The 12695-nt window shown below is 43.1% G+C and overlaps 1 protein-coding gene across 3 annotated transcripts in view; it reads right to left on the bottom strand.

Annotated features, from left to right (window-relative positions):
- Window positions 1–4091: 4091 nt before the first annotated feature.
- The window catches only part of LOC139688049 (connectin-like), a 956843-nt gene continuing 948239 nt past the window's right edge, over window positions 4092–12695 (bottom strand). For all 3 annotated transcript variants that reach the window (XM_071585466.1, XM_071585465.1, XM_071585464.1), the window contains one exon: window positions 4092–4751. In XM_071585466.1, the coding sequence (XP_071441567.1) occupies window positions 4135–4751 (617 nt within the window). In that variant the 3' untranslated portion in view covers window positions 4092–4134. The remainder of the gene's footprint in view (window positions 4752–12695) is intronic.

Genomic DNA, 12695 nt, shown 5'->3' with positions numbered 1-12695 from the left:
ATCGTTATTCTGACCCCTTATTGTTTGCGGAAAAAATAAAATCTTATCTCCATCTGTTGTATACATAATCTCTTTAATTTTATTGACATGATCTCTCCTACCGTAGCAAGATGGGGACAATGAAACATTTTCGACATCCCTGCTAAAGAGACGTCCTTCCAATCTATGCAAGAGATTCAATCTGTAATATAACCTCGTGTGCGATTCCCAACATAGCTGCTCTAGTATTTCGGATTCAAGTTTATCACAGCAGCGTTTCAGTAATCTAGCTCCTCTACGCTGCATGCGATCCAATTCGGCAATCAAGCCAACTTCGTGCGGATCCCATATACTTGCAGCATATTCTAAAGGAGGCCTAACCAGCGAAAGATAACATTTCTCTTTGACCTTTTCATCACATTGACCAAGCACCCTTCTAATAAATCTTAATTTTTTTACCTTGTCCACATATTGCCCGTATGTGTTTCACTCAGGAGAGATCGTGAGTGATGGTAACGCCTAGGTATTTGCTTGAGTCTACGCATTCGATTTCGGTGTTCCCAATGCAGTTGGCGTTCGGGAGGGATTTGCTCTTTTTCCAAAAATTTATGACTACGCACTTTTTAAAGTTTAATTCTAATTGCCAAGTGTCACACTGTCGTTGTATAGGGTTAAGGTCATCTGATAAAACTGCTCACTTTACCCAGCACTCTTCTAATAAATCTTAAGTTTTTGTTAGCTCGTCCACATATAGTATTCCCCGTATGTGTTTCACCCAGGAGAGGTCGTGAGTGAAGGAAACGCTTAGGTATTTAGTTGAAAGGCACATGAGAAATTATCCTGATAATCAGAAGGCCGTAAAGATTTAAACAATATAAAGATTATTTAGTCATAAATAAATTTTAAATGAACACGTGCAACGAAAGCTATACAAATAATTGATGTAAGCCGGATAAATTCCATTTAATTCATGGCGCCTTACCTTTTCCTCGAAAACACTCTCCATCATGGCCATTTAAAATCCAGCAGGGGAATTGCAACTATCATGACACATATTTTAATGCGGTTGGGGGAATGGGTGGAAGAGAGAGAGAGAGAGAGACAAATTAAGAACGAAATAACAATAAAGAAGCGGTTGTATGAATGAAAAATCTAAGAATGGTGCTGTTCAATTCTTTATTACTTCCACAGCGTGAAACATCCAGCATAGGCTGAAATGCATAACATAACAAATACTAGAATTGAGAGACATCCAATGAAATAAATATAGCTAAATCGTGAAATTAGTGAAAACTCAATCAAGTGTCGAGCACTAGTTTTCACCGACTTCATGATGAAATCCCATTGCATTGAAGGGCTGATTTCCAACATGGTTTACACTATTCTAATTATGTCAAAGAAATTATTTACCGTTTAGATTTTCGTGACGACGACAAATAATCATTTTTACTCTTTCATTGAACATTTTTGCCGCTTTTTCACAAAACGAGACAAAATACCAAGACATTAATGGATCCTATTGCACAAATTATATGGATTTTAACGTACGTAAGAATTTATATTTTCCTCATGAAGTTAAGTGTCCCGAATGAATTATTTCAACTCTCTTTTATTAATTCTGTATTTTTTGGTTTCGAGCCGAGAGACATTTCCACAGTGCTGCCCACGAATATACTTCGCCTTTTGAATTTTTCAGTTGTTACGTGATCTTAACGAAGTTCCTTGAATCTCGTAAAAGTAATTTAAATCTCTAACTCTAAAAATGCCTTAAGCCTAGTGTGTGTGTGTTTTTTTTTAAAGTTATTTTTTCATACTTTTTCATCGCGCTCCCGTGGCCGCTCTGCACGCAGCAGCCCTGTGTGTGTGTGTACTCATGCTTTTTTGCATTACTTCACAATCACCCACTTTCCCTTTCCTTTTTCATAAGATTCATCATGTACAACATAGTGAGAATATTTCTATATCTTTACTCTCTCATTCACAACTTGCTTTTATAAATACACTCAATGAAAAAAATATTCAACTCTCTTTTCCTCTTTTTTTTATATGTGGAAACAATACACCCCGCGACTTTCATCCCAAAACCGAAAGTTACATTTTTTTAAATCTCTTGGGGAGGCCGCCCAACTTTTGACTGTCGGTCGTGAGACGCCTTTTTGTTCAACATGATAACTACCCGTTCCAAATATCCCACACCCGTGAAATTCTCCCCGTGGAGACCGCAAGCATTTTTAATTTTCAGAAAGCTCAAAAGTGGTTAGTTTGAATCGTTCAGTTCCATTGCCGAAACAAACGAGAGCCGTCATTCGAATCGCTATTAATTTTTTTTTCCAAAGGACAGCTTTCGCTTTAATTTGCATTCATAACCTGAAGAGTTATTCTTTATTCATGTTAAATAAAGGACTACTTGATGCTTCCCTCTTTTTTTCGACATCCTAGCCAGCGAGTCACGCACCTTATCCATTGATTCACAGAAGATCGTGGCCATCAAGACGGACGCGGCCAAGAGCCAATTTCTTTCACGCACGAGTACTACTCAAAAGAGACAACAAAACATTTGCACGCACTATCATACCTCTTTTCCCACACGCACAGTAAAACTCTTTCTCAATAAAAGAGAGCCTTTATAGTGTCCTCGCCATGCCGAGCGCACACACGCCGACACACGGAGGGAAAAGGACAAGACGATGTAACAGTACACATGCTGAATTAATTTATAGATCATTATTATTATAATTATTACTATAATGCGACTGGCCTCGCGTGAAGAAAGCCGAAAGATTGTGGCTGTTAGTTACCTATATCACGGAAAACACCGCCGTGAGGATGCCAATAGTATTTTTTAGCTCTTGTTGACAGGTTCCTGAATACCCCCTTCAATTTTGATTAGTTTAACTGTAAGAAAATTAATAGCCTTTATGTTTCAACCGACAGGCTGATGAAAAACATTAGTACACTAATCTTGGTGATCACTGGTAAGAAAATTGCGTTATTGCATTCTGTAAAAAAGCATTGAAAATAGAAAAATTACGATGCCACCACGGGGCTGACAGCAATTTACTGTTTAACTGGGTAACACACTTATGAAAGTACCACATAGATATTAGGTATATATTTTATCCAGATGACATTTCGCAAAATTAATTAGGAAGTCTTAATCACTACACAAGAAATACTAAATACGACAAATGTATTTAAACCAGAGTTCATTCCTGTTTTGCCTCTTTCCTTTTATGTGAGACAAAAGGTTCGCACGACTTAGAATTTCTAAACACATTATTTACACACATGAAACAATGGCCGCCCTCCATCAAAGAGGAAGGGCCGGAATAATACATTTATATCAGAGTCCACGGATGATATTAACCACATTAAATTCAAATGACACGGATATTTGAAAAAGAAAACACTTTTCCTCGAAGAAACTTTAGAAATATCTTTTAAAACCATGAATGAATACCTCCTCTATGTTAAAAACGTATTTACCACTTAATGAAAAATGAAACACAGTTGTAATGAAAAAATAATCCTGGAAAAAAAATCCGGTGAAAATAAAGGTCGCCATGAGCGAGTCATTTTACTTTCGTAATTAACATTCCATCATTGATTTCAGTTGCCTGATCGTTAATGTTATTTTTTTCCAATTGAATAAAAAAAATATGACGCGATTTTGAATTTTCCTGGGAGGTCGGATAGTTTGCGGCATTTTTAAATTAAATTTTATTTCTTATCAATCCGTCTTCGCCCTCCTTATCTCTACCAGCATGGCGACAGTGGTTAACTGAAGTAAAGATATTTTTTCTCAAATTATTTTCCCCCTGCCGCATACCCCAGAAAAAAAACGATCCCCGGACGAATTCTTTCCGGGGGAGGCGGCGGAGTTAACAATTTTTTTGTTATCTTTTGGTTTATTTATATATACTTATTTCTATATATATATATATAATCTTTTGCGGATTTGCGACATGGCCATCACGCGTTGTTGTTCATGTCGCTGCTCTCCTCTTTCTTCTGTCGCCGCGGTTTACTTTTTTACAAGTTGCAACCCCCCCTCCCCTCCCAGTCTTCGTCCCCCCCTCCCATATAGATCTCCTGATCGAATCCCCCTGCTTTTTTCTCTCCCCCTTGTCCTCTGGCGACCAAATCACTCAGCGTTCACGTGAGGAAAGCAGAGAGCGTCGCAAGGAGGGCAGCCGCGAGGAACCCTGGCGCCCCTTGGCGCGAGCCGGCCCCGACGTCTGCCGAGGCCTCCGCGCCGTACAGAGACCCCTCCTCGTCGTCCAGCTCGTTCATCGCCAGGTTCCCCTCCTGCTGCCGCCTCTCCTCGGGGCACGGCAGGGCCTGCGGCGGGATCTGAAGCAGGTGGATGGCCACGCTACCATCGGGGTTATGGTGGCGGCCGTGGCCAGCCCCGCCGTGGCCCATGGCCGAGCCGTGCCGCTCGTCCTCGTGGTCCTGGTAGTCGTCGTCGGCTGGGAAGTGGTGGTTGGGTTCGTCGCCCTGCTGGTGCCCTCCGTGGTGGCGATCGTAGCGGCCGTGTTCGTCGAGGGTGGCGCCGCGAGGGCCCTCGCCCGAAGGAAAGGCGGCGTCCTCGTCGGTGCCGAAGTCGAAGTTGAAGCCGGCGGCGGCCGCCGCCACGGAAGCCGACTCGCCCATCTCCGGATGCAGGATGCACTTGAGCTCCTCGAGGGTATTGCGGACGCGCTCGTTGGCCGTCTCATTGTGCACGTCGTGCATCCACGCCAGGCGGCAGTCGCACACGAAGTTGTTGCCTGCAACGAAAGGAGGAGAAAGAAGGGATGAAAACCCAGAAACTCACTCGAAGGCCACGCTGATTTCATGATAGTGTGACGAATGGTATGTGTATTCCTCGTGATTGCAAGGTTTGTGTAAAAAGCATCGGTAACCACTTTTCCTGACGTGTGTGTGAAGTGCTATATTCAGACCGTCGGTTAAGTGTGCGCATGATCGCAGATCTAATTGGCATTGCTAAGATCACAATGCACACCATTATCACTGAAAATTTGGCAACGCGAAAGATCAGCGCTCAACTCGTCCCAAAGGTCTTGGACGACCAAGAGCAGAGTTGAGTGTCTGCTTGCTAAGACCTTCTGTAACGACACCGCAACGATTCCCCAACTCACTTACAGCCCCGACTTGGTACAAGCAGACTATTTCCTGCTCCCTAAAGTAACATCCTACCTCAAAGGACACCATCATGGTACTCTAAGTGGCGTCAAAGATGCTTACACGCGTACCGTTAAGTACCATCCGGAATCTGCCTACCAAGGAGCCTACGAGACGTGGGAAAGCCGCTGGTAAAAGTGTATGGACGCTCAAGAGATGCACTAAGAATTTTCAGGCACTGTAGCAATACCTGAAATAAATCTATTTTTCCGAAAATTTTCCCTATACTTTTTATACTAAACATGTACGTAAGAAGAGTTGGTGTCGCCAGTATTGGAAAACATCCAATAGGAATCAAATAGAGGGCCAGTTAATATACGCGGTGGGAAATCCAAACATTCAGAATCATTCCCTTTTCCGTACCAATGCCAAAATCGACTTGCCCTAGAGTTCTAGTAACCAGAAAATCACACCGCTTGGATTTGGAATGAGGTCAGTAGCCGAACGCTCTACCGACGAGCACATCACGCCTCTTCAAAAGAGGGCGTAGAATTTTGAAGAGGCCGAGAAAGGAGAAGACGATGCTATGATTTTGATGAGTTTTTTATTTTTAAAAGTAGCGGTTCCCCTCAAAATTGGCCAAAGGTATCTTTTACCTCCCCCTGTTAGTCATCCTTATGACTATGGATAAGAGTATCTCCAGAGTAGCACTAGATATAAATCAAGTTTTGCATAATGCAGAGAATTGTAAAATAAAATGAATAGCAGTTCTCAATAATGCAGCAAGAATCGTTCCCTTGCTCGTTGAAGTTCCCGTCGTAAAGAAAGTATGTGGATGTTAAGGCGTGATGGAAAAGCTCAACCGTATCGCTGCCGAATCTTCTTCCCAGGAGGCGCAAGGTGTCGACAAGTGGGATTCGGGTGAATAGAGACACGTCCTTACATCCTCATACTTCCTCAGCGACGGGAACTTTTGCGAACAAGCGGATGGCGTCGCTATGGGATCCCTGCTTTCACAGGCCATTGCGAACTTCTTCATGGAAAATTTTCAAGAGAGGGCACTCAATTCGGCTCCTCACTGACCAAAGTATTTCTACAGATAATTGAATAATACGTTTATAAACTCCTTAGATAGATATTAGATAGTTTAATGACCTGCAAGCCACCGCCCTGCCACACACCTTAGCGGTGGCTTGCAGGATACTAAAATATCTATCTCCTATCTATCTTCTGCCTATACCACATGAATACCCAGCATCCGCACATCCAATCACGATGAAGATGGAAAAAATGGCCGGCTCCCCTGCCTGGATATGCTAATTCACAGAAAAAAAAGACTGAAGGCTGGGGCATAGCGTTGATCGCAAGAACCCACTCACTCCGATCTCTTTGTCAACCCCAGCAGTCACCCCAATCCTTCACAACGTTCTGCCATACTGTCATCATTGATACACAGGGATGAATCTATGGTCGGCAAGGAGAGTTTGGCAGACGAAATAAAACACCCGAAGAAGGTATTTTTCCAGACGAAAAACCTGTCGCCACAGCCTACCTGCCATGCAGATCCACAATATCCGGAAAAATCTTCAGAATACTCCGGAGATTCAAATTCGCCACTAATCATCTACCACCAGCCAATATTAGACACCAGTTGCTCAACGCAAAGGACCCAATTGGTCTCAAGACCCCTCGAGTTTATCAGATACCGTGCGAGTGCGCTGAGGTTTATGTCGGCGGAACCCGGTCCCTCAGATTGGGACAATTGGGACGTTAGCCGAGATCACGCCATTATAGGGACGACGCGAACTTCCTATGCCGCTCGCGTGGCTATTGGGCTCGGTTGGTCAAAGGGACCGCTGAGATCCGCCTCCAAAAGAGGAATTTCCTGGAGACCTATTATAAAACGCATAGTAAAAACCAGACAAAACGCTCGGCCAATCAGGAGAGACCCATCTCAGAATAAATATACTCGTACATGTATATACCGGATTAAAATTCTTTTCCCTCCCGCCTTGCACCGACTGGGAACCCACTTCTTAATCACATCTGGGATTACGATTCCGGGGAAAACACAAGTATAAACTGCCTAAAGATATCACTCTTCGATGAGTCTTTCCCATGCCTTCTAATTTTAATCCTCTTATTAGCTGTACGCCACTTTACGGCCCGACGGTTTCTTTCCCCCGTCTATTTTTTAAAGTTTTCATTGCTTACTGGGAAGCGAGGGCAGCTACCGTCATCTATTTTCCCTGCTGCTCCGCCACTGTTAGTAAGTAGCTTTAGTTAATTTTAGTCCGCTTCACGGATCAACGTTGGTCTCGTTGCCGGGCCTCTTTCGTGCTTATTCCACTGTGGGAACAAGACAACCGGTTTGGTATTTGTATTTCAATTGATGAAAGAAGTGAAAAAAGTAAACTAAATAAATAATATATATATTTAATTGAAAAAAAAGACAGCAACTGAAGTTCAAAGAAAAAAATGAAGGAAAAAAGGAAAAATCTATTTTTAAAAAACCTATATTTGTTCCTACACTATCAGCCACTTCAAAGAATAGTGTGCGCCTGGAATCTTGGAGTTAGGAGAAAATGCTGAGTGTATGTTTATTCAACCTCTACGCTTTTAATAATTAGCTTTAGCCTTGTTGGCATTGCAACCCATGTTGGCATTGCAAACATCGAGATTAAATACGTATACGGGAAGGTCGAGAGGAAATGCATGGGGTAGATACGAACAATACGATACTTTGTCGTATACTATTTACACATGCTTTGGATCTACAATATCTACCATCCAGCAGAGTCATGAAAATGATCTACTCATGAATTATTTTTAAACTATCCATATGTTAACATATGCGATGTTCCCTACGCCGACACGAAGCCGAGGGATCGTCACATAGCAAAGACTAAGAGTGAAGTATTAGGAGGTGATCAACACTACCTTTCCCCGGTAACCCCAAAGATCTCCCAGATGCTCCCATCCGTCTCCAGGAAATTGAACGGGAATATTTCAGCCTCTCGTCACGCGCCATCACGCTTCCGTTGAACCGCCGCGCCGTCCGGTCGCTCACCGGACGAGCCCTCGACCGAAGCACTGAAGTTTGGATGAGCAAGTTTGAAGACTTGAAATTTCAAATACTTTGCCTTGACAATGACAACACTGAGCGGGGAATTAAAATCACTCTCTCCGTTTTGAAAATCTCAGCCGCTCGCCGTCGTTTTTTCCGTCGCCCGAAACGCGGCCGCGAGTGCTGGAATGATATGCGTGTTCCCCCCCGTGCGCGCACGCATTTCGGGAGGTTAGGCCGTTATGGAATAACCGCGCCTTTGACGGGGTTTACGAGTCTCGTGCGGCGGGGGCTGCCGCGACCTTCTCCCCCTCCCCGTCCCCCGAGGTGTCGAGGGTCGAGTGTGCAGGGCGAGCCGGGAAATGGGTGAGTTTTCCACCGTCAACGACTTAATCACCATATTTATGAAGGGAAAGTGCGAAGGAACGAAGAAAAATGAATGCGAAGAGTAGGCGAGAGTCACCCGTTACAAATAGTGCACCCCGCTTGGAATTGTGGGAAGGAAGGAACGGGATCGTGTGGTGCGTTTGCGCCTGCTCTATGAACTCCATATTAACGGTTTGAATCCAATTAAAAAGTAGACCGGGTTAGCCGCGAGGACAAATGAAATGCCGTTGTTCAAAGGTAGGGGTAGGGTATCAGTAGTAAGGCGAAATAAATTTTACTTAACATAGCTCCGGCTGAACTCATCAATTACTGCCCACGAAGATACTTTCAGATCATTATTATTATTAGGTAATCGACCGGTTAAGGTAGGTTTTGGATGGACACAACTACCAAATAAATATTTTGTTACTCCTAATAAAACACAACCCAATATAATACTCTACAAGTCCCTCTTCATCTTCGTGTACTTTTTAGAGCATATTTGATTAAAAGTCCACGCTGCGTTCAGAAGGGAAATGGAAGTATTAGTCGAGTTTTTGGCCAAATTTTCACGCTCTTTGGTCCATCCTGCTACAAGAGACCGTGAGGATACCCATGATCCCGTACCCGTTATCCAAAATGAGCTTTGTTTCAAGCTTCACATGCTTCGCAATCATTTCCTGGCAATTTTTTTTTATTTACTGCTCGTCTATGCCCGCGCTCGCAGGACGCTAGCCAGACATGAATCAAATCTTGTCTTTGGTTACCTTAACCTCATAAGGACTGATTACGTGGTAATTTTTATTATTATCTGATTACGTGAACTCAGTATTACATTGTTTATGTTTCCAAAATAAGATATAAGTCCGGAACAATCAAGAAATACAGAATGCAAAAACCATGAGTTTAGAGATTATTTTAAAGATGGAAATAAGGGAGAGGGGTTTGCATGCAAGCAGTAGTTTACCGTGAAAGTGCTTTCCAATAGACCCATGCACTGCGCACCGTTGCATTTCCAAACCCTTCTAACTGCTATACTAAAACATTGAGGACATCGACGAAAATGAGTTCCAAAGGCCAGCCACGGCAGACAGGGGAGGACTCGGGAAGAGGCCCCTTTGATCAATCCATTGAGAGAAACTTAATTCACTGATTGGTTCCTTTACGGTCGTTTCTACTGCAGCTTCCCTTTCCCTTAAAGCCCAATAGTCTCCAATGTGTCGCTTATTAATTAACGTTTCATTACATTGAATATTCTTTTGAAAGCTCATTTATTTGTGATGAATTTTGTACAATAGCACTAGTAGTGCTGGCTTTTACAAGTGCTCCTAGAAAGACGGTCATACATATTATATTTCACTTTAAATACTCCGCATTAAATGTTTCATTTATTAAAATGGTTGTGACTTTTACAGCATTCGAGACGCCAATCTTTTGGGTCAACCGAAGAGTTAACTATTCGCAGAAGTTTGCCGACCGAATTTTTAGTTTACCGTTACTAATCATAGATCCGGTAAATAGAAATAAACATAAAATAGTGATCTTCCGGGAGAATTAACTCACCGCTGGTGCTAACAACGAAATTCACGGTGAGCAGCAGCTTTCTGCCATGCTCCCTGTCATAGCAAACCTCATACATCAAACGCGACTCTAGGCATGGGATGAGTTCGTCAGAGAAAACGAGATGCTTCAGTGTTGTGTCAGCTACATTGTTTGGAGTAATGGAAGTTTCATTCGAGCAATGTAACTCAGAAATGTTGCGATGTTTATGCGTCAACATAGGAGCAGAAATACAGACAATTTCAGGTAAAATATTTTCCCACATGAACAAAAATCACGGCCATTTACATGGTAATTTGAAATTAGCAAAAGTAGCAGATTTAGAACATTAAAACTTCGGCATGATGTTGTTGCATGATGCCTTCAAAATATGTCATGCATGTCCATCAAAATAAGCACAGTATAAATAATTTTTCCAATCATGTCTTGTTTTAACGTAAGTTTTGAACCTGGGGAGAGTATTAAAGAGAGTCATTACTTCCACCTGTACTTAAAATACTAACGTTTACGGTGATTATTGGGATTCAATCTGAGAGTGCTCTCGCTGTCACCATACTAATCGAGGTTTCTTCACCGTGAATCTCAAGCCCAATTTTGAAATGGACCCTCTACATCGTATCCTGGTTTGCATCTACATAGTATTTGGCCAACTTAAAAGAGTTTCGCTGGGATGATGAGTTAGTTGGCATGGCCACGTTTGGTCTCTTCGTCTTTTTACGTTGAATCTCCGCCCAGCGCCAAAGGGAGTAATCTCGCGTTTGACGACGGGGGCGAGGGCGGGGTTCGGGGGTTTTGGAGGGGTTGCGAAAGCGTCACCCCGTCCCCCTTCGGACAGGAGGAGAGGATGTGCGTGTACGCGCGATCGCACGCACGCCCGCGCGCGCGTGTGTGCTCTGGAAATAATAATCCCCTTGTGACGGCGACACACTGCACGCAGCCACCGGCTACCCCCCCTTCCCCTTTTCCTCCCCCGGTCCCCACAACCGCCCCCAAAAACTCCCCCGCGGTGGGCGCCACCCCCGGCCAGAGGAGGAGGGAGGCCGAGCGGAAAATTGGAAAGCTTCAATAAGGGGAATTAATGTTTTTCATCATCTCTCAGGGCTGCGGTCCTTTTCGGGGTCGGGCACTTGATAACGGTCATTAGGAACCAAAAAAAAGGGAACGAGAAAGTGAAGAGGGGAAATGAAGTGCTGGGACATTCAGGGGCGGGGAATGAAGTAAGAAAAACGAAATAAATAAAAGAGGGGTGGTATAGAAATTTCAGCAAGGGAGGGAGAGCGTGGGTGTGCGGGAGATAAAAAAAGGCCATCTCGGGAGGTGACGCCATTTTCCTATCATTTCAAATGCTCGGAAGCATTTCCGTCGCCCGGATTGGCGCCGGAGAAGGGAGTGGCTAGGGTGGCATTCACGAGAACGAACCACAGTTTCGTGTCTTCTATTGTCTAATATTATTCTCTAACTCATGGGATTAGGAAATAATATTAGAAATTAAAAGACAGGATGAAATGGTTTTCGGCTCCATTTGTGAAATTTTATTTAAAAAACATAAACAAGCGTATTTCTCAGGTTTGCTTGCATATATATACGAGTATTTCACCCGAAAGAAAAGTGAAGTGAAATGGAATTTATGGATTTATGAAGCGATATACTTCTGTCATTAGCTCCAAAGTTTTTAGTTAAAGTGCGTATTTCTTACTCGCATTTGTTTTATATCGGACTACTTACTTTAACCTATCGTCATTCGCTTAAGCTCTTTCTTTCATTATTTGCACACATGGGTTTTCTTTAATCATTCTCCAGTTCCTTGATGGATCTTAAATCCCTCAAATGATCATCCGCCGATGCAATTGTTGACTTGTGAGACGTAATTTGTTCACCTGTCATTAACAAACATCTTCTTGCAAATTTCAAAGGTTTCCTTTCTTCGGCACCGTAATGGATGACATTTATCATGTCTTCAATTAATTGGAACGAACAAAATGAAAGACCAGACGGGGATAAAAATATTTGAAGGGAACTTCGGCCAGTAGAAACTTGCTTAGGCGTGGGAGTACGCGCAGGAAAAGCGAATGGAGAAGTGTGATGAAGACCAAAGCAGAGGACGATGAAGAAAATCATGACTGAAGAAAACGTGGAAGGGAAAAATTAAAGAGGAAGGCCAAGAATGAACTACGAGAAGCAGGTGATGGAAAATTTTGGTGCGTGGAGCTACGGGAGGAATGAAGAGACTGGTGGATTGGTATGGGATAGAGATTGAAGGGCTGCTGCAATCCCAACTCTTGATAATGAGAGGGATGTCAGGAGCCGTGACATAAGAAAGTAAGCTAATTGAACGGGGAGAGGAAAGAAAAAAAGAAAATTCTTCTATGCTTCATGAAAGGGAGCAGAAAACATGAGGAAATGGCAAAGGGAACATGAGCAGTTAAGTCCTGCCATGTGAAAGAGTAGCGTAGGCTCGAGGAAAAGTACGTAACGATATGTAATGGCTATTCTAAACCTTCCAAAGTCTATCTCTGATCGGTGGACAACCTGTCGACGATGCTCTCTAAAAGCCTTCTACATCCCGTACTTTCACCTCAAAGATTTCATGTGGCAC

This window comes from Hetaerina americana, unplaced genomic scaffold (genome assembly GCF_022747635.1).
Source record: "Hetaerina americana unplaced genomic scaffold, ioHetAmer1.1.p SCAF_2, whole genome shotgun sequence".
In the NCBI taxonomy this organism is placed as follows: Eukaryota; Metazoa; Arthropoda; class Insecta; order Odonata; family Calopterygidae; genus Hetaerina; species Hetaerina americana.
This window is presented reverse-complemented; position numbering and strand designations above follow the sequence as displayed.